The 23,301-nt window shown below is 41.0% G+C and overlaps 1 protein-coding gene across 1 annotated transcript in view; it reads left to right on the forward strand.

The window, feature by feature from the left end:
* Positions 1–1,732: 1,732 nt before the first annotated feature.
* The window catches only part of BEST3 (bestrophin 3), a 30,615-nt gene continuing 9,046 nt past the window's right edge, over positions 1,733–23,301 (forward strand). The window contains exons 1-7 of the mRNA XM_067564038.1: positions 1,733–1,927; positions 4,551–4,720; positions 7,229–7,323; positions 7,831–8,064; positions 13,711–13,865; positions 14,591–14,668; positions 15,320–15,472. Coding sequence (XP_067420139.1) covers positions 4,569–4,720; positions 7,229–7,323; positions 7,831–8,064; positions 13,711–13,865; positions 14,591–14,668; positions 15,320–15,472 — 867 coding nt within the window. The 5' untranslated portion in view covers positions 1,733–1,927; positions 4,551–4,568. The remainder of the gene's footprint in view (positions 1,928–4,550; positions 4,721–7,228; positions 7,324–7,830; positions 8,065–13,710; positions 13,866–14,590; positions 14,669–15,319; positions 15,473–23,301) is intronic.

Raw genomic sequence — 23,301 nt, forward strand, 5'->3', positions numbered from 1 at the left:
ACTTACTAATATGTTCTTTGGGCAAGTCACACACTGTTTGAAGCCCTGGCATTGAGGCACGCCCTGGGGCCCTGGGCAGGCTAGCCCTGCAGGGCGGGGATTCCAAATGCCCTGACTAACTAAATACTTAATCTAATATTTACACTCTATTTACAATCTATTTACAGGAACAACACCCCTAAGGAGTACTGCTTGCAAAGCAAGAGATAAAGAGTTTCCAGCGACGATCATGGACAGAAAGAAGGAATTGAGGGGGCAGTAGCTGCCTATATACTGAACCATGAGGGCACCACTCCAGGGGGCACCAGCGTCGACCCAGCAGATACCACTAGGGAAAAGCTTCTGGCAACGGTGCATGTAGCTCGTGCACACCTGCATTGGAATGGACATGAGCAAGCACTTGAAGAAGAACCACCTAACACCACCTGTCCTTTATTAGTTATTGAAGTAGTGTCACTTGTGCTCAAAGAGTCTACAAAAAGGGTTGGTTCTCAAGCAAATGTAGGTCTAAGTAATTACTATAAACAGTGATCCCACAATATCCCCATAGTTAGGAACTTTCCTATGAAGGACAGTCACTATAACAGGATCAGTCAGTATGTTTTTTCCATGCCAAACCATTTACTGTTTAAATGACTTCTTATATTTCACCATAGCCCACTGCCTACCCACAAAACACACATGCTGCGCAGTAAAAACAACAAGAGTTCTGTAGCACTTTAAAGACTAACAAATTTAATTTCTGCAGGCATAAGCTTTCGTGGGCTGCAATCCACTTCGTCAGAGGTAAGGTGGGTTACAGCCCATGAAAGCTTATGCCTGCAGAAATTAAATTTGTTAGTCTTTAAAGTGCTACAGAACTCTCATTGTTTTTGCTGTCTACAGACTAACATGGCTACTCCTCTGGAACGCTGCACAGTAACGTCTTTCGTGTTTTGACATCTAAGTGTCTTCTCTCTGCTGTTGTCAAAGAGGAAAAGCAGATGATGATCACAAATCATTTCCTTCAGAGACAAGTTGAATTAACAAAACGCGCTCCTGAATCATTTTGTACATAATGATGGGACTCAAACAAGAAAAATCTCTCATCAGAAAATATAGCTTTCCCCACTGGTGTACACAGCATCTTATTTCTCTCTCCTTCTGCTATTTTTTATTTCATTTTGTAATCATATTGCTTCATTCAGTTTGTGAAAGATTCTATGAAGAATCATGGTACATTGAATGGCATCCTCATGGTCTATCCTGTTTCACATCTTCCTGTAACCATCATGATTCCTGAAAGACAGAGTTCATATGACCTTGGGAATGGGGAGTAAAGCTGTGTACAGAAGCTACAATCATGCAAAGATTTAACTGTATACCGTGAGTCGATCCATTGAAATCAATGGAATTACTCATAGGAGTTATACAGAGCATTTTCATAAGGCTTTGCAGGGCTGAGGTAAGACTGAACTTCTTTTCTGAGTCATAGAGGAAAATGATCCCCTCTTATTTGCCCCATTTGGGGGACAGAAGGAAAGAGGTGAAAGGGTTTGGTGCCATCCAAACCATTACAGAGACTCTTCATTCAAATCAAAGGGGTCCAACTCCTTTGGATGGCAAGTGCAGTTTTAATTATAGACTAGAAAAGAGCAAGATCAGCAGCTGCTGTTGCTTGCGTCTGTTCCCTGCTGTAATTGACAGCAGTGGGGGACTTGGCAAAAACAGGCTTCCAGAAGTGGAAAGACATTTTAACCCCTGTGCTTGTCAGTCCATTCCTCCAGGGAGCTCAGTGGTAAGCAAACCCCCGATAGCTATGTTCCTAAGTTGAAGAAGGAGCAAAGTCACTATTTCAGACCTGAAGGATACTTCTCCGAGGAGACTTGAGGAGAAGAAAGGGTCTGGGATTTTCCTTCATGTTTGGGTTGCCAAATCAGAATACCAGGTTAGTGTACACAGAATGTGCTTAATGTATTTGTATACTAGACTTAATCTGTACATTTGAACCCATCTCTCCAACATACTATAAAAGAGTAAATAAAATGATAGAAATTTGATGGTTCATTTTGCATGTGTTATTTATTTGTATATATCTTAATGTATCTGCAACGCCATTCTAGCCATCCTTTTCTACAGTGGTTTCTATTTTAATTGTAATGCTTCCAATCCTGAGATCCATACCTGGACAAAACTCCCATTACCTTTTGGATCAATGTTAATAGAACAACAATAATCTTTTTATTTTTAGGCACCAGTGCCAAAGGACTTCTGGTTGCCTAGCAAAGTAAAATAAAATATAAGTTGCAGTAACAGGGCACTGTGTCTGAGTAAATTCCAAGAGTAACCAATACTGAAGGGAAGGAAAAACAGTATTACAGAGGTGGGTCAAATTCTCTGTTGATGTAAATTGGTGCAGCTGCAGTGATATTAATGGAGTTCTGGCAATTTATATCATAAGAAAATTTAGCCCTATATCTGCTAATGAGGTTAATAATAATAGAATATCTGGATAAGGTATTTTATAGCACCAATCATCATAGTATCTAGTGCCTAGTATCTGCAGGAGTAAAGTCATGAACCATGAATATAGGTCTTATACCATGTCTTCCCATTGCTATATTTTATATCTTATATATATATAAAAGGTGTAATGGAGACTATGATCATGTTCCCAGAGAAAAACAAAAGCATAGCACCAAATATGTGTTTTTTGTCTTGTGAAACTTCATACAAAGTTTCCATATGAAGAGAAAGAAAATAGATATACTGTGATCGTTCACTCTCCACTGGTCTAAAAGCAATTATATTTAATTTTACTAATTCAAAAATAACGTGATAGTTAGTGATTTTTAGATAATATCCCTGAATTTGCTGTGGCAGCTGCAGTACAAGTCCACCTGGGGGTCCTCATAGTTTCAGACCTAGGGCTATAGATGTGCTAACTTGGCTTTAACAATTCCAATAGAATTTCACTGGAGGTTCCCATTAGAAAGATTTGTTGCCCTATTCATACCAGATATCCTCTCATCATAGCTACCTATTAGGGTCTTTTGTTGGGAACTAGAATTGGGGCTGTTGGCTTCTAATCTACACGTCCCCTGCTGACCCCAGGCATTCCGGCATGCGTGATGTCACCTCTGCCCACTGATCAGCCAGGATGCGACCCTTTAGTTGCACTGATCAGACTTCAATGGAAAAACAGATGTGGAAAAACTCAGCCATAGCAAATCCATCATTTAGAAGCCAAGGAATAATAACCATATATTCCAGGGTTTTACAAGCTGCCAGGCCTGGACAGACATTCTCCACACCAATCAGAACTCTCAGGAGAGACAATCTGTCAGAAATGGAATTCCTATGGCTGTCCCTGACCCGTTTACTTCCCTCATGAATAAAAGAAGAAACTAGCAATTTCACAGCTAAGTTTTCATGGCTTATTTTTATGCTCAGCATCAGAGGCCTAGTCAAGTTGTATGTCCATTATCAGGCAGCCCTGATGATTTGATAGTTTCTCTTTTAAATTAAAGAAAATAGCCTACAGTGGCATAAAAAAATGCAAGAGTGGTATTTATGCTAAAGCAGTGCAAGTGACTTTATACACCCATTAACTGGAGATTACTGCTACTGTGTCTTATCCACTTCCTTCCTAAAATGGTGTACAAAGTTCTTGACTCCATATTTGTACTTAAAGTACATTTCTCACCAATACCCCTAGAAGCATGAACAACAAAAAGAGCTATACAATACTTTGAAAGTCAACAGGAAAACATTCTTACTACCACCAAATGTAAGCTAAATACCTAGCCCTCCACTCAGCCTGCTAGGGTTACCAGTTATGGTTGGACTTATTCCCGGACATTTCATTACTTGACAATCTTTAAAGATTAATCTTTAATTCCTGGAGACTCCCGCACAATCCTGAAGGGTTGGCAATCATACGAGCATGCTCTGGTGAAGACCTGAGAAAACAGCGAGGTCTTGCACTGTGATCTAACTTGGAAACTGCACTGCTGGAGCAGAAGAAGGCATGAGGACCCACCAACAAGACTATCCTACTACCAGCCACTCAAATAGAAGGGCTGTTAGAAGAGTCCCCAAGCTGATCTCACTTGCTGTAATGACACATAATGGGACAGGCAGTCTCTAAATCACATTGGGGCATGCAGATCAGACTAGAGCTGGCTGAAAATGGGGCGGGGAAATTCCTGATTTTGTTCCTCTGTTTTTTTCTGTTGAAATTTTGAACAAAAAATTCAACAAAATTGCAAATTTTGAAAAATGTCATGCAGTCCTGGTCATGCAGGCTTAAACCACAGCTTGGAACAAATTGGAAGATAGTAGATTCTTTGAAGAATAGATGTTGTATGTGCCAGGTAGCTGACACTGTCAACTAGACAGGCACATCTGCCCTAGCTGGAGCCTGTGGATGGTCTTCAAGAGTAACCCATATAGAAAGCATTGCAGTAGGTCAGAAAGACACTGCTAACTATAGCTATCTATATGGGTATATTCAAATTAAGATACACTCTAAAACATCATCAATTTCCTGCTTCTTTCCCCTTTTCTAGAAACAACCTGCCAAGACAATGACAGTCACTTACTCCAGTAAAGTAGCAAATGCTACCTTCTTCGGATTTCACAGATTACTCCTCAAATGGAACGGCAGCATCTACAAATTGCTGTACAGGGAATTTATTGCCTTTGCTAGTCTTTACACAGCAATAAGTGTGTTGTACAGGTACATTTGTTTCCATGTGACATATTCATGTCTCCTTGTTAATCAGAATCAAATGCTATGTAGAAGGTACAGCCTCACACTTCAGATCCTTTGGCTGACGACTGATTTTGTGCTAAATAACATGACCTTTTGCTTAGGCCTTTTTAAATGTCCTTTATTTATATCTCACATGATTTTTGGAACATTAAATTGCTGTCTAACCATCATCTTCAAATGATTCTAATTTCATCCCCATGCTCGCTGATGATCGGTGCGTGTACTTCAGGTGCCAGAAATGTTATCCACATAAACATCTGCAGGACTCATATGTCATTACATGGTTTTTGCCACTCTCACTCTGCACTGACTAAATTACTAATTTTGAACTGTGAAGTCTAGCCATATTATGCGTCTATGTCATCACCACTTAATAGCTGGCATTTTCATAGGAAATGCTGAAAGGTAATTGTTTTATGGTCCGGTTATATAGACCTTTCCCAGGCAATGGAAAGTCAAGGACTTGCCTGAGTAAGGACTGCAATAAGAGCCCACAATTTTTAAGAGCCCAATCCCACAAGGTGCTAAACATCAACTCAGTAGAAAGTGGATTGGGATCCACTTTGGGATCCAAGTTGGGAATCCCCGAAGAGACTAAGGCATTGTAATGCTGAGTGTCATGGCACCTAACTTTTAGGTACCTAGAAAATCTAGGAACACCACTCTGATTCACAAAGCTGAGTTAGGCAACTAGGCTCTCTATATAATAAGTGGGGTGAGATAGGTGCTTAAGAATGTGATCCACAAAAGTTCACACACTAGGCCAAGAATCACCTGAGGGAAATGTTGATGAGAGGGGTGAGTGATAAATCCCGCCCATCTCCTAAAGATAGGCACCTTAGTCTAGGCTGCAGGGAAGTGCCTATCTCTGCTTAGTGATCCGCAAATGGGCATCTGCCCCCTGGAGTCAAACAGCTTAGGTGCCTACTGCATTTCTTGCAGAGAATTAGTTAGGCACCTGCCTCGCTCTACACAAAACAGCCAAAGAAGCAGGTGATGATGATGCTGCACCCCTGGGCAACAGAGTTATACTGTCCTAATCCCAGGTGTAGGCTGCTTCTCCCGTTAATATACCTCTCAGGGAGGCAGAGTAACTACGCCAATAAGAGACACTCCACTGTTGGCATAGGTAATGTCTTCACTAACTGCTACAGTGGCACTGTAAGTGTAGACAAGCCTTAAGTCTGGGGGTTAGTGGATCCCTCCTTCATTACATCACAGGAGAGGCTCAACAGCAGGATCACTGTGTATGTCAGGGTGAAATTTATCCATGTGCAAAGGGCCAACACAAAACCTCTGTGACAATTAATTCCTCAAGTGTGACTTAAGTAGGGTGTAGGTCTTGTGCTAGTCCTCTGCACATGGTGAATTTCACTTCAGTGAAAACAAGATTTCTTAATGGAATGAAGAATATCACTCAGTAAATAAGTGGGAGGAGTTCAAGTTACTTTTCAGTCCCTCTTTAGAACTATAACTGGAGCTCAACATTTTTCTTTTTGGTGTAAAACAAGTTCTTTGGACTTACTTTGTTATATGGGCAATCAGTAATCTTCCAAGACTTACAGGCATACAGCACTGTACAGTTGGTAGCAAGACTATGTCATTGGCAGGTAAAGTAACAACAACAACAACAAAAACCGTCAATTTAAAATATAAATATATATTCTTGCTGAAATGTTAAGCACTTTAAAACTGGAAATAAAAACTCTCCCCTTTACTCAGTGTACACTGTGAAAAGTATTCTATATGAACAGCAGATTTTATTTTACAAATGTAAATCAACCCCAAATATTTGCCATGTATATCTTTTAGATAATAATTGTAAGGTTTTACATAAAAATAAAATCATTGCTTATGTTTAAGAACGTTGTATTTCATTAGTTATCACGCTACATGGAATCCGTTGCTGTGCTCCATTCTTTTTTCTACCATACAGCTTATAGCTTAGTTTAAATATAGTTTATTTTTTGTGCATTTTAGCTCATGGCCAAGACAATTTTCTTAGTAGTAAATGAGATGTGCACCTGACGTGGAAAGCTAGAGTTTTCACATAACAGCAAGTATAGATAAGTTCCCCTTTCCAGTTTCAGAAGATCTGATCAGATCACTTTTATTAAGTAGTCCAGTTGAAAAATGGGAGAAAGATCTATTTGCTGAAGTAGCTTGCACAAGACCATTGATCTGTATTAGGTGGCATATTACAGCACAAGTAAATTTTGACACTTCAGTAATGAGAAAAATGTAACGACTAGCGACTAATATTCCTACTCCTGTCAGCTACCTTATTACATGCTACAAATATTAACAACTGAAATGTTCATCAGTTTAACTCCTGTAAAGATTAATCTGTGCACATTAGTCAAGGTCGCTCCTAGGTTCAGTTATCTGATCATTTATATTTAATTGTCTGCACTTTATATCAGAGGTGTAGCAGTATTACAAAGGGATATATACATTTTATTTTTGCTACAGATTTTTTCTTACAGGAAGCCAAAAACGGTACTTTGAAAAATTATCAATTTACTGTGACAAATATGCTGAACAAATCCCGGTCACCTTTGTGCTTGGTAAGTATAAGTTGCATTTGGAAAGAATCCACAAAGTTGTCTCCATTAGGATGTCACAAATGGCGATGCATGAAAGTATTTCAGAGCTGACAGGCATGTTGGAAATCTGTGTCTCTCAATAAAATCATCTCCATCCATTAGGGTCACCTTATTGTCAAATTGCTTTTGTCATGTCAACACCAAGTATGCTTGAGTTATTACTTTTACTATTGGAAGAGTTAAGTTTTTATTCATTCACTGTGTTTGTTTAAATAACTATTTGGGCCCGTGAAGTGAGTACCCTTAGCTCCCATGTAAGTAAATGGGAGTTGTGAGTGCTCAACACCTTGCATGAGGCACTCAGAACCTGGTGCATATTTTAATTATTCTGGCAAATGAAGTGATGTTATAGCATGGATAACATCCAACAGTATGAACTAAAACGCAGCTGAACAACACCACATGACCTGAATGTGTGTCAGTTTTGCAGCCAGAATAGCGATGGTGATATACCTTTTTAACCCGCAGGATTCTACGTTACTTTGGTGGTGAATCGCTGGTGGAACCAGTTTGTGAACCTACCCTGGCCAGACAGACTTATGTTTTTGATCTCTAGCAGCATTCAGGGAAGAGATGAATATGGACGCTTACTTAGGAGGACGCTTATGCGTTATGTGAATTTAACGTCCTTGATCATCTTCCGCTCAGTGAGCACAGCTGTATACAAAAGATTTCCAACCATGGACCACGTGGTAGAAGCAGGTATTGTCCATTTCCTTTTCCCAGTAAGTTCTTCCCTTTCTTCTACAGATGGGGCTGTTGGGGATCTGCTTTGTGTTTTTTCTTCTTTAACCCCTTTTCCCTGTCAGACCATCCCATGTCAAAGCCACTAAACTGGCAGAGAGGGATTAGATAAAACAGCCTTAAGAGGACACCACTGTGAAATTCTTCATCTAGGTTCACTTTAGAACAAGCTGAGGCCCTTGTGACTGAGCATGCTGCATCTCCTCTGCACTCAGAGTTCGTCAGCCAGGGTAGTGAGATGAGGGCAAAGTGGATTAAAAAAAAATTGTTATTAAAAAAAAAATTATTTACATTAAATATGGGTTTATTTTTTAAAACAAACCAACTTAAAATTAAATTTGAGATGCTGACAACCTATGTTAAGGCCTAAATTTATTATAATCTAATACAATCATTTTAATTAAATTAACTAAATAATATTAAATAGTACCTGTTTGCTGCCAAAGTTTCAAAGAAACTCAAAGCACTAAAGTGGTAGAAGTCATTGACTAAGCACCTGGAACTAGAGTTTGTTGAACTGCTAAAGCTTTTGATAGCTTCATTTCAGTTTATTGAACTAGTTCAGTTCGTTATCTAGTTCATTCAACATTAAGGAACAATTGGAAGTCCAATAAGCAGGAAAGCTTGATTTCTTCTTCCAATCTATGACAAAAATGAGTGTGAGAGGAGGAAATCAACAAGTTCTAAAATCTTGAAGGACATGGCGACCAGAACAATCAGTTCAATTCACTAATTACAGATAATACATCCCTTGTTGCTAAATACATTTTGATAAACCCTTTTTTCCTTATGTATCCAGCACATTTAAAGCAGTTTTATTTAACTAACAAAAAAAATTTAAATCCCAATATCCATCCAAATAGAGATTGACACAAATCATGAATAAACAATCATCATCCGGTAAATAAAAAATGCATCATTCATCATTTTCTAACATAATAAAAAATAATAATAAATAAATGTGTACAGATATATTGTATTCTCCTGGTTAGCTAAAAGAAGTACCACATTTAGTGTAAATGCTATATTTAATTGCTGATCAACACGATTTAATGGTTACCAACCACTGAGAATCAACCTTTCTTTAGGAAAATAACTGAAAAGTACAAATGCAAAACAAGATTAAAAATTATGGTTTAAATCATGATTTTAATCTGTTTCATTTAAATCAATCCACCCTGGAAGCTGAGGTTGGGCATGGTACCTGGAACTGTTGTTTGGTAGCACACAGTATCATTTCTAAGCAAATAGGCCGGTCCAACAGATATTGCCATTTTTGTATGGTGCGTGGAATAATGAGATGGAACCTTTTATCCCTTCTCTTAGGGAATGCTCTTTTTTAATGTTCTGGTGACTTAGTTCCCATGACCGCCACTACCACCACTATACCTCATAAGTAATGAGTTCCCCCCACCACCACCTACCAACACACATGCTTCAAGGCAGAAGCTGGTCGCTAGCTAAGCCAAAAAGAAATTCCCTTTCCAACCTCCCTGCTGCACAATTAAGTGCAAGGTGTGGTCTTATACCTTCTTCTGAAGTATTTGGGATAGGCCGTTGTCAGAGACAGGATACCAGACTAGATAGATCATTGGTCTGTTCCAGCAGGTCCATGTTCCTTCCTTCTATGGTGTCTTGCAAACGGTATTATTTTGGGAAACACCAGTAAGCCATTGATGTTATGCAATGTTAAAATATGCTGTATATATACATGAGAGGTTTAGAATATTTAAGAAAAAACTCCCAGTAGACTGCATCTTTCTGATTGACAGAACCAGCTCAGGCTGATGGCTTCCTTTTTCCAAAATTATGTTGAATTTTGAAATCCTTTTCTTAGCATTTTTCAACAGCTAGTTATTTACCTGAGCCTGAGAGAGGTCAGAGAAGCTTTTGTCATTCTCCCTAGCCATTTACTCTTAAAACACACAGGAAAATTACAGCAATTCCTGCAAATTAACTCACCTCTGCCTCTCTATGCTAAAGAAAACCTGTCCTTAAAGATACAGTGTATGAGTACTGTACATACATTGCTGTAGATTGAAAAACAAATGTATCTAGTGTTTATTTAACAGCTGGAGAAAATATTCTGCCATGGGTTCCTTGAACTAGTAAAGACAATACAATCAAGATTACAGATCTGAATATATCTTGTCCAACAAATATTTCACAGGTGCAGCACTGAACATTTGAGATCAGATTCTGCTCATCTTTCTCATGCTGAGTAATACAATACTCCACAATTAGTAATTCCATTTATAGTTAGCCATGGCTTTATGTAACAGACTACTTGTTGAGTCCAGCATTCAATATGAGGGATGGTGGCAGAATCTGACCCATAAAAAACATCTATAATTATTGAAGCCACTTGTGCCAATTTTTCACCTCACTGTCAAACTGAAAACTGTTAAAGCAAAAATATTGCTATACATTTGCTTTTTCTGCAAACATATTTCATAAATGCATAGATTAGATTTTAAGGCCAGAAGTGACCATTATAATCATCTAGTCCAGTGGTTCCCAACCTTTTTGGCTCGAGGGCCACAGATATAATTTTTACAACCCTGAAGGGCCACCAGTCTCTGCCAGCAGTCCCTCTTCCCCTCTGCAGCCAGACAGAAAGAATTCAGCAAGGAGGCTGCCTCCCTCCTCGCTGATCTTCCATCCCCCTAGCTGCAGCAGGGAAACCACACGTCCTGTAGCCCTGTGCGCTTCACCTGGGTCCCTAGGCAGTGGTTCCCTTCTGTAGCCAGGGGGATGGGAGATCAGTGTTCTCCTCCTTCTGGCTCCAGCAGAGACCCCAGCACCTAGGGACTCAGGCAGAGCACATTGCTCTCTGCTGGAGCTCGGGGAGGAGAGCACTGATCTCCCCTCCCTTGGGCTCCAGCAGGGACCTCAGCACCTAGGGACCCATGCAGAATGCTTTGCTGTGCTCTATGCTACAGCCAAGGGGAGGAGCGCACCGATCTCCCGCTGCAGCAAGGAACCTGCACCGGTCTTTTAGCCCTGAGGCAACACACTCTGCCTGGGTCTTTAGGCAGAGGCTCCCTTCTGCAGCCAGCGGGAGGGGAGCGGCGGGCCACTTTGAAAGACCCTGGGGAGAGCTGGTTGGGAACCACTGATCTAGTCTGACCTTCTACATAACACAGGACATAGAATCTCACCCAGTAATTCCTGCCTCATGCCCCTAACTTCTGTTTGAAATATAGTGTACCTTTTAGAAAGATTTAAAGACTGCAGGTGATGGTCCATGTTCCTAAGTAAATTGCTCCAAGGCTTACCCTCACTGATAAAAATTAGCGTCTTATTTCTAGTCTGAATTTGTTTAACTTCAGCTTCCAACCATTGGATCACATTATGCCTTTTTCTGTTGGAGTAAAACTACTATCTACTATCATAAATCCATACTACTACCTACTATCATAAACTATCTACTATCATAAATCCCTTCCCCACACAGGTACTTGCAGACTGCAAGTAAGTCACCTCTTAACCTTCTCTTGGATAAACCACATAGAGTAAGCTTCTTAAATCTTGCACAATAAGGTGAATTTTTCAAATCTCAAATCATTCTTGTAGCTCTTTTCTGAACTCTTCCCAATATTCCAATGTCCTTTTTGAATTGTGGACATCAACACTGGACACAGTATTCCAGTATGGGTTCCAGTAATGGTTTCACTAATGCCACATACAAAGATAATACCCCCCCTGCACCCACCTCCTACTTGATATTCCCCCGTTTATGCATCCAAGGATTATATCTACCCTTTTAGCTCCAGCATCGCCCTGAGAGCTCATGTTCAGTCAGTTACTATGACCCCGAAGTCCTTCACAGTGTCACTGCATTTCAGAATACTGTATCCCAACTTGTGTGACCTACATTCTTTGTTCCTAGGTGTATGACCTTGCATTTTATTCTGTTAAAATGCATGCTGTTCAAATGAGAGCACCTTAACAAAAGATCTAGATCAGTCTGCATAACTTACCTGTACCCACCTTTATTTACCACTCCACCAATTTTTGTGTCCTCTGCAAATTTGACCGGCTTTGATTTTATATTTTTTTCCAGTGCATTGAAAAAGATATTGAATAGTTTTGGACCAAGAACAGACCCAGCTAGAAACATCTCCATTGGCTGATAATTCCCCATCTACAATTACTTTTGGACATATATCAGTTAGCCAGTTTTTAATCCATTTATATTGGGTACATTGATTATGTACAGATTTTGCTAATTTTTCAACAGAATGTCATGCAAGACTAAGTCAAATGCCTTATAAAATTCTATGGTATCAATACAGTTGCCTTTATCAACCAAACTTCTCTTCTCCTCAAAAAATTGCATTGTTCGTTTGAAAAAACCTATTCTCCACAATACCATGCTGAGCGACATTACTTATGCAATCATCCTTGCATTCTGTGCTGATTGCAGCCCATGCCGCCTTTCCATGATTTCGCCCAGGATAGCTATCGATGCCAACACTGTACTTCAGAAATACAGGACAGACCTCAGATGTCCCCAGTCTTCTGAGGGGTGGTGTGACTCCTATAGAGAAGCATTTTAATGGCAGTAAATGAATTCCCCATTGAACTTGGTTTACTAAGCGTACTCTTATTCATTATTGCCCATTCACTGCTTTGAAGTTTTAGTGCAAATGTATCACTAGTTATACTGTGACCCCAGTATAACTTTTAACAAGTTTTAAGACATTACAACAAGCAATTATGGTTGAATGATAATCTTTTGATATTATTTAGTTCCTTTGTACCTAAAAATAGGACATTGAATCAGAGTGATCTGCGTAATACCGCATATAGTACAACAGCAGCACAACAGCAGCAGCATAGGAGCAAACAAATTATCTTAAGACTAACGTATATTACGGGGTGGCCAAACCATGGCTCACAAGCCACATGCGGCTCTTTTACAGTTAAACTGCAACTCGCAGAGCCCCTGCTGCCCCCTCCCCCCCATTCTCCACCTACCAGACTTGCAGGCGGGGGGGAGTTTAGGGCTTCTGCCCTGTGACAGGGTGGCGGGGTTAGGGGCTTCTGCCCAGTGAGTGGGGGGGGGGGTCTCAGGGCTTCAGCACCACGGGGTGCACCTGCTGGAGCTTGGGGTTTCAATAGGAACCCCGGCAGATGCACCCTGTGGGACTAAAGCCTCGAGCTCCGGCAGGCACACCCCAGCTCTCGAACTTCTGAGGATTGTTGTGTGGGGCTCGGAGGGTCAGTAAGTTTGGCCACTCCTGGTATATTATCTGAGAAATCTAGCTATCTATATAAACCTGGAATTTTATTTTGGTAGATGTTGCAAGGAGGCTGATGCACTACACTGGGAAGTTGGGTCAAGCATAGAGAAGAATGGAAGAAGGAAACTAATAGGACAATCTCTGAGTATAGTTCAGTATAGTTTTAGATAAATATTACACACACACATACACACTGAACAACATGTTCAGCATCACAGAATCATTCCGGTGCATGGAAATTAATGTTCCATAAAAATCTATTTCAGTACTTGAGCTCTCAACATAGAAACCAATAAATTGCAAACTAACTGTGCCTTGGACCACTATAAACCAGCTATTTTTCTTTTGTAAACAGGTTTTATGACAGTGGATGAAAGAAAAAAATTTGATCATCTTAAGTCTCCCCATCTTAAATACTGGATTCCATTTATCTGGTTTGGAAATCTAGCATCTAAGGCACGAAAAGAGGGTAGAATTAAAGACAGTGTAGACCTGCAGACCTTGATGAATGTAAGTAGGAAAAATAAATCTACAGCAAAAGATACTTAAATTGCTATGCGTTCATTCACTGTTCATCTATATAACTTTATCTATGACATACAACTTTCTAATCTTTTTCTCCCCATCACTCTAGATTTATACCCAGCATATTTGTGTATGCACATACATATGCACAAAGCCAACTCCAACATCAGCTTCTTAATGTGACAATGTTTATATAAATGAGAGAGAATTGACTGAAACACCATGCTGGTGAGCAAAAGTCTGCTCTCACTTTCACTGCTGTAAACTGAGAGTAACTCCACTGCAGTTAAAAAAAACAAAAACAAAAGGAAGAAAGATCAAGAAGTTGTTCATGTTTACAGGTTTTAGGGAGGTTATTGTTCATTTATTTAATTATCTTAAGAAAAACAATCTGCCCAAATATATTATGAAACAATCAGTAACCCTTTTTTTATGTAAAACATATCCTTTTGCCAATATCCCTGGATAGCATATAGAGCTGAAATAATGGAACAAGAGATCCCAAGAATCCTAAGCCCACAGTACAACTACATTTTTAAATGTGTTGATGCTCTACAACATATATTTATTATATCAGTTCCTAATTCATTAAATTTGGTACAGACGGAGTACACTGTTTTATAGCCTTTCATGTATGTGAAACGAATTGTGATAAACCCATTATTATTTTTGGAGCGAATGTCACACATTTTGTTTTGTTTCCTTTTTAGGAAATGAATAGATACCGGTCTTGGTGTAGTCTTCTGTTTGGTTATGACTGGGTTGGAATTCCACTGGTCTACACACAGGTACTGTATTACCGCTCCCAAAATTTGGACCCAGATTTTCAAAACAAGAGCCTAAAGTTAGACTCCTAAGTCCATATTTAGACACCCATGTAACCTGATTCTGAGAGATGTTGAACACTTAGTCACTCCCATCTTGGACTTGGTCTCTAGGATGATTCTCTGGCCCGACATTTCACGTTATATTTGATGTGCAGGTGCTGGGTGGTTTGGGAGGCTGGGAAGGTGGTGGGTGGTTTGACAAGTTAGGGCAGTGTTTCTCAACCTGGGGGTTTAGAGGGGTCGCAAGTGCAGAGCTGGTATTGGGGGTGGCAAGAAAGGCAATTGCCTGGAGCCACAGGGGTGCCATGAAACTAAGTTACATGCCTCAGCCCCGTGGGGGTGGGACTCAGGCTTCAGGGGTACAGTAGTTTGGAAAGGTTAAGAACCACTGAGTTAGGGGATGGGTGGGTTATGAATTGTTGTTTTGTGTTTCTGCCAGACCCATTCACTTGCTACCAATACATCTTGTTGCTATTTTATTTGTAATATCTATCTATGATGTATGTTCTACAATAATATTGTGTTAGGCACCCAGAGGCCTTTGGGAATGTGGTGCCTTATACATAGATAATGATTATTATATTATTTTAATGTCGCTTTTATTTGTTACAGGTTGTCACTCTTGCTGTCTATACCTTCTTCTTTGCATGTCTGATAGGACGTCAGTTTTTGGATCCTGACCAAGGATATGCAGGACATGACTTGGATCTTTATGTTCCAGTCTTCACACTGTTACAATTCTTCTTCTATGCAGGATGGCTCAAGGTAAACTATGTTTGTCAACTACAAACAACAAATAATTTGGTTTTGATTTGGCTACATCTTTGGGCAATGATAGTAAGTGAAATCCCCTTAAATAAGCTAAGGTCAAGGGGCCAGATTCATATTTGTTGTAAATTCATTGAAGCTTAATGGAGTCACACCAAAGGTTGAATTTAGCACAAGGTGTCCAGTGGCTGATCTTCAGAAAGAGCTTAGAAAATCATCCATTACATTTTAAATCCACCCAAGGCTGACCTTACAATAAGTGTGGCTGCAAGAAAGGCTCAGGATCCTGAGAGTACCTCCTATGAGGAGGTGAGCACTGAAAATTCCCAGTGAAGCATGGCCCTGATCCACAAAGAGACGTAGTATTACAACGCTCACTTTTAGGCACTTAAAAAAATCACAGGAACAATAATGTGATCCACAAAGTCTCTATGCAATGAGTGGGAAGAGAGAAGCACCCAAGAGTGCTATCCACAAAACCATCATGTTAGGTGAATCCCTACCTAAGCTAGCTAATGGGAGATGCTGGCAAGAGGGTTGTGTCCTAAGCCCTGCCCCTCTCATGGAGCTACACGCCTAAATCCAGGGTGCAGGGAGGTGTCTCCTTCTGTTAGCAATCCAGGGCTGGGAGCCGCGCCCCCAGAGTCAGATAGTTTAGATTCCCAAGCCATTTGTTGTGGGAATAAATTAGGCAGATACCTCACTCCAATAAAAGGGCCTGAGGAGAAGGTGGTGCTGGTGCTGACTTTATAAGTTTTAACCTAGTGGATAGAGTACGTGCCTGGGTCGTCAGCCTGAGGGGGAGAAAAGTTCTGAAGAGGAGTCATCCATCTGGCAAGCAAGTGCTCTAACCACTGAGCTATTCTGCCACAGGGCTCCCTCAGTCTCACCTGTCAAAGCTGTTCCACTGTGGCTAAATAATGCCAGAGTGATTGCAGCAGGGGGACTGGCCCCGGGGTCTCCCACCTCCCAGGTTTGTGCCCTAACCTCTGGACTACAGTCATTCACTCACGCTCTGTCTCTCTCTGACCCAATGAATATTTAAGTATTAATCCAAATTAGAACAACTTCAACAGGAGAGACTGAGCTCTGTGGTTAGCACACACTCCTGAAACATGGGAGACCCCCTATTCACTTTCTTCCCCTCTACCTGAAGGGGGAATTGAACTGGGTCTTACACATCGCAGGTGAGTATGTTAACCACACCGCATATAAATTATAAGGATAGTGGCAGGAGCAGATTTAAAATGGGACTTTATCTGGAAAATGGCTCTGAGCACACTTACAGGATCTGACCTCACAGGCAAGACAGCTGGAGGAGTGCCTATCTTCTCTCAATTCACGGATCACTCTGGTGCTCAGGTGTGAGACGGTGTCCAGACGCCTAGAGAGAGGCATGTCCAGATACCTAGAGGGAGGCATGTCCAGTGCACATGTCCAGAGGCAGAAACTTCAGCATTGAGGAAACTTTTACCCAAAAAATTTAAGCGCTGAATGAATTTAGGTGCCTTCAGGGTTAGGCAGCAGCCAAGCAGGGTTTTGCGGATCACAGCGGTGCCTAAAACTAGGACTTTGGGCCAGAGGTGTTTAGGCTCCTAGGTACCACTGAAATCAATGAAATGTAGGTGTCTAAATACCTCTGAAGATCTGGGCCTCAGTACCTAAATCTGGGGATTAGGTTCCTAAGTACCTTGTGGATGTGAGCCTATTATTCTTGCAGACTGAGGACCTGGGAGTTGGACTATAATATGTCTGAAGAAGGGTGAAAATTTAGGCCATGAATTTCCTCTCTCTCCAGTTTTGAGTCCAGATGGGGAGATGGTGTTGCAGAGTTGGAATGGAGCACAGGATTCTAGCCCAGTGGCTCTCAACCTTTCCACACTACTGTACCCCTTTCAGAGGGCTGATTTGTCTTATATACCCCCAGTTTCACCTCACTTAAAAACTACTTGCTTACAAAATCAGACATAAAAATACAAATGTCACAGCACATTACTGAACCATTGCTTTCTCATTTTTACCATATGACTATTAAATAAATCAACTGGAATATAAATACTGTACTTACATTTCAGTGTATAGCATATAGAGCAATGTCATTGTCTGTATGAAATTTTAGTTTGTACTGCCTTCACTGGTGCTTTTTATGTAGCTTGTTATAAAACTAGGCAAATATCTAGGTGAGTTGATGTATCCCTGGAAGACCTCTACATACCCCCATGGCTACACGAACCCCTGGTTGGGAACCATTGCTTTAAACCACTTGTTTTGCTTATGATCAAAGTCAGACTACCTAGTAAAAGTCAAATGGAGTTACCCACTTTCAGATGGTTATTAAATACTGACGCTAATATTGACTACACTACTAGTACCACATGAAGCTGTTCATTAAAGAGTGGAGTTGCAAAAGAAGTTGGATTTTTTTTTATGGCCATTGTTTTGTTTTGTTAACAGATCAGTTAACATTTCCTCATCAAGCTTGTAAATAAACAATTAAGCAATATTCTCCCTATTCATTCTTGTCTCCGCAATTAATAACTAACTAGATTAATTAAAAGGGAAATAACTTAAGTGAAAACTCAACATGGCAATGTTAAGCAAATTCATATATTAACCCTAACATTCATATAAATCTCACTCTTGCTTCATTAAATCATTACTGCAAGTTATGAAAAGCTAGTTGACATTAGATATGATAAGAGTTGTGCAAAACTCTTTTTAGGGCCTAATACTGGAAACCCTCTGGGGGAGTTTTATAAATAGAGAGTGCAGGGCCAGTCCTTTCGTCTGCAAGCATTTTCTTTGGTTTTGATTCATGCAGATAGGCCTATGTCTGTGTGTCAGGTTCAGAAGGACCCTGAAACAGAGTGAAAGTCACTCCGAATTGTCACACTGTACCTGGTTTCAAGTTGAAACCATGTGAGACTGAATCCTTCCATAAATCATCCCAGGTTCACGCCAAAGGTCGCAAAGAGTTTGTAACCAAACCAAGCCAAGTGTTTACAGTTTCAGTGTCTGTCATGCATGTTTTTTGCAATTCTGTGCTAAAGCCTATACCAGGCTGCAATGTAATAATATTAAATACCAAAAAAAGTTAAAATTAATGTTATGACACAACTCAGCAAAACTCTGAAAATTCAGAATTAAGGCTTACATTCATTCTTGGAAGAAATGGCTAAACAGTGAGTTTTGGTGGGATTATTACTGGTTTATGCCACAAGATTAATTACTTTAAATGTAATGACTGGGATAGTATTTATGATCCTTGTTTCCTTAAAAATATATTTTAAAAAATTGTTCATGGTAAGTTGTCAAAAGTGTGGACTTAATTCTCTCACCTCAGGAAAAATCAATGGCAGTTAGTCTGATCCTGCCGCAGGAGAATCAGGTACCTTTTGTTTTCAAAGGTATAAATTGTCTTGTATGTCTGTTATAATACACACTTAGGAGTAGAAATACTGGCCTTTTTTGAAGGTGCCGAAATTCACCCTGTTAAATGCATTTCTGGGGCTTATTCTCTACTCTGTGTTCTTCAAGATTTTATTGTTAGTTAGTATACAAAAGTTTGTTAGTATATAAGGTTTCTTAGTATGTTGTATACTATTGTTAGTATACAAAGATGTTATGTTAGTATATGAAGCCAGACTGAGCCTGTCTTCCTTAGTCTGCTGCATTGCCTCTAATTGTGACGTATGAACAGTGGAGTTGGACTTCTTGATTGGCCAGCCCACAATGTATTCATAAGAAGACGAGAGGTAGGCCCTTCAGTTTTGGAATTCTCTTCCCCTTAATCTATACCGAAGTCCATCTGTAGCATCTTGTCCAGTTAGGCTCAAGACCACCACCAGCTTGGCCCTGGCAACTTCAGATATAATTGCCATTATAAAAATCTCTTCATATCAACACCCAAAAATGCAGAGACAGTCTGCATAAACTTAATATCAGAATAAACAAACAGTGGGGCTATTGGACCCCTTTTCCAATTTAAACATAGCTGCCACAGAATTTCCATTGTGCTGCCCCAAGAGTGCCCCAGAATCCAGGAGTCTGGCCAAATATAAATCCTGTTTGTCACAAAGTCCTCAGAGCCTGCGTCCACAGAGCCAGAGTCTCAGACCACTATTTTGCAGTTCAATAACATAAACGTGGCTAAACAGGTATCCATTCTTAGGCTGAACATCTGATTTGTTACACATACCACATACAGGACAAGGTTTCCCATCACATGAGATGCTTAGCCCAGATTAATTTACAATCCGTTTAGTTGTGATAGCCAGCAAGCCAAAAATAGAGCTTCGCTGTCCTGTACTGCATTCGTTTTCAGAGGATGATCTCATGGGCTGCATGCTGGTGGCAGGTCAGCCAGTCAAAAGGCCACGGCTGAGGTTTTCCCTGCCACTGCCTGCAAGTCTGCCTATCAGCTTTTGTTAGGTATAGTTCCTACTGTGAATCAGTAACTTAGAACTAGCTGAGGCAGGGGCTCCACTTAGAAGCCATGAGGCAGTTTCTTCTCTGGTTTATTTCTACCCAAACAGTAACAGTTATACTTGAAATGTTAATGCCACGTACCAAAGACCTATCTTTCCTTCTCCTCACTATCTGGGGCTGGGTTTTTAATTCTCATCTTCCACTAGCTAGTGAATGAGACCCAGCTACCATTTTCCTGGGAATACTGAATGGCATGATTTAGAAAAATCTTGAATATATGCCAAATACATGGGAAGTGATTCTTATTACTGTCATTAGTTATTTGTATATAAACCTACAGATTAGAGGCCCACTGAATGGGAGGCTGTATAAACACTTAGCAAGAGATCCATTCCCCTCAAAGAGATTTCAATCTATGGCCTAGCTTTTGCAGTTTACAATGTACAGGTTGAGGGCTGCTCCCACCCAAAAACCCACTGACTTCTAAGCGGCTCTGTGTGGGCTCTGCAATTCACCCCACAAGTTGTAAATTGCAGGGTTGAGATCGGATTAGACTATGACAGACAAACCGTGGGAGAAAATAAGTATTTCTATCTCCATTTTACAGATGGGGAATTGAGGCACAGAAAATTAAGTGACTTGCCCAAAGTCAAATGAAGTCTGTGGTAGATCTGGGAATTGATTCCCAATCTGCTGGGTCCCAGGGCCGTGCCATAAGCACAAGACCAACTTTCTTCTCCACCGTACGCTGTTGTAGCACAGATTTAGTGGGGAGGTTGAAAGGGGGAAGAGTCTTCTCCACGCTATCCAAGCAAGCAAGATTTGGGAGAGTGATGAAGACCACTGGAGATCCTCCTGGTTCATTTACAACACCTAAAAGAATGACTACCAGTCACTTTAACACATCCAGTACTCCCCCACAGAGAACAGTTTTCCTTTTCTAAGATAAGCATAGCCCCTCTTTGTAAGAGGAGCATTCCAAAGAAAACAGAGGCCACACTGTGAAATTTTTTCTAAAGTTAATACAAAACCTTCCCCTGCCAGGGGCTTTCTTGGCTTGGTACAATGATTTCCCACAGGGATTATTCACAAAGGCTTTTCCAAGTTAAAGCCAGACATTTGAAAAGATAGAACAAATATTAGGGGGAAATGGTGTGTTATTTGCCTCTTTCTCTAGGAAGAGCTCCTCTGGTTCTCTCCTTGCTCTGAGGGAAGGAAGCATTATGTGTACCCAGTCATCTTCCCAGCAAAGCTGTCCTTAGGCCTGTACTGCAATCCAGGCTTTCCTGTGGGCTACAATAGTCTGACTTGCTTTCCTGGTCTGGTGAGGGAGAGGCAGGCAGCTTCCTGGGAAGTTCCAGCCCGTCCTATTCTTGAAACTTCAGTCTCAGGACCTAAGCAGAGGGAAGAGTCTGAGTTTCCCACAAATGTAGAACCAACTCCAGAGATCTCTTCTTCTCCCTGTGACTGTGTCCTGCATCCCACAGTTCTGTCTTTTTTCAGAAAAAAAATGGAACAAGCTAATGCCAGCTCAAGTAGGTTCCTTTACCAGCCCCATTGCCAAGATCCTTGTCCCAGCCACCAACCTCACACTGCCCAGTTACCATCACCATAGAATGGGATCCTCCTGTTTCCCTGAAGGCCAAGCCTTCTTCTGAATTTAAATTATTTCAAAGTAACATTGAAAATAATTTGGTCTGTTTCAATTCTGTTTCCTGTTTGCAATAAGCGAGGTAAGAGGACACCATGGCTTTCACTGCATTCGATTTTTAAGAAGGCGGCTTTTCTTGACTAGCACCAGGGTAAAGAGAAACACTCAGTAAGACTGTGGTGTGGCTGAGAGCTCAACAATAGCTATACCATCACAGGGCCACGCGAACAAGACTTAAGAATAGAAAGTTGATCTGATTTATTTCCAGGAGATCCCAGCTGTGTCGTTTTGAAATTTTAAAAGAGGATGCAGGCTGAAAGACTATTGTAGGTGGTTGAGAGGGCTGGTCCCTGACTTGCTTTTTAGATGGTGAGGTCGTCAATCCACCTTCAGTCGCCATGTTGACAGCATTGGTTGTGCCAAAGCACTTAAGGGGGAAGGCTGCGTGACGGTTGCCATCATCGTCCCCTCGTGAAGGCTAGTAATGGGATGCAAAGCCTTTAGCTGTGAAATCCTCAATCCAAAGCCAGCCCAGGTCACCACTAATCAAATGTTATTACAGTCTGGTAGGTGTTTGGTGTCTGTGTTAGGGCACTGTCCCCCCTCCCCCTCCTTCCCCCCCCCCCCCCCGGCAATCTGGAGAAGGCGAACAAGCTCCTTTGAGCTCAATCGCTATCAAATAGACACACCTGCAGAGCCTGCACTAGCTGGAGGAAACAAGTTTAAAAGGAGAGCTTGCCACAGGAAGAAGTGGCAACCAGGAGGAAAGCTGCTGGACCCCAGAAGGAGCTGATGCTTGCTCCAGCGTGATTGAGAGGAGAAACAGCTGGCAAGCCTCTGCTGCTCACAAGAACAAACCAAATCTTTACAAGGAAACCAAGAGACTGAATGCCCCCTTAAATGGGACAACCACACAGCAGAGAATCCAGAAAGGATGCAATAAAGTTCCCAAGTGGGGAAAGAACATTTAAAGGAGAAGTGATTCTGTAACTGCCTGACCGTGACCCTAAAGAGAGACCCAGCTTATCACAGTGATCTGCAAGAAATGAATAGTAGTCTCAGCACAGTTCCTAGGACACTGGTGTCCTCTTTATAACAACCACAATTGTGACTGACAGTATCACAAAGAGAGGATAACTCAATTTCATCCTGCCCCGCTCCCCCCGGAGCAGTTTGAGATACATTTGTTGGGCAGTGTGGGGAAAGCTTCTACAAGCACTGCCTAGATACTGCTGTTCCTATTCTGTAGTTACACAGATGACTTCATTATCCAGAGAGACAAGGTGGGTGAGGTAATATCTTTTACTGAACCAACTTCAGTTGGTGAGAGAGAGACAAGCTTTTAGTTTACACAGGGCATTCCTTCAGGTCCTGAAGTAAGTAAGCTCAAGTAAAACTCTGACAAGCTCGAAAGCTTGTCTCTCTCACCAACAGAAGTTGGTCCAGTAAAAGATATTACCTCACCCACCTTGTCTCTCTAATATCCTGGGACCAACACAGCGACAACACTTCATGATCTAGGATAGTCAATCAAACAGCTTCCATGAGTTCTAAATTCAAAGCTGGGATTCAGAGCTGAACTTTACTTGACTTCAGAGGAGTACAGATCTATTTTGGTTCAGGCCTACCTTTATGAAATACAGACACTGATTTTTTTAAAGGTACCTCCTAAAGGTGCAGTGATTTAGGGCTAATTCTGCTGCCAGTTATGAATAATTTTGTCAGTTATTTGGTGAAGATGCCTGAG

The sequence above is a fragment of the Emydura macquarii genome, unplaced genomic scaffold (genome assembly GCF_026122565.2).
Source record: "Emydura macquarii macquarii isolate MOO-44397 ecotype Brisbane River unplaced genomic scaffold, CSIRO-AGI_Emac_v2 contig_2636, whole genome shotgun sequence".
Lineage (NCBI taxonomy): Eukaryota > Metazoa > Chordata > Testudines > Chelidae > Emydura > Emydura macquarii.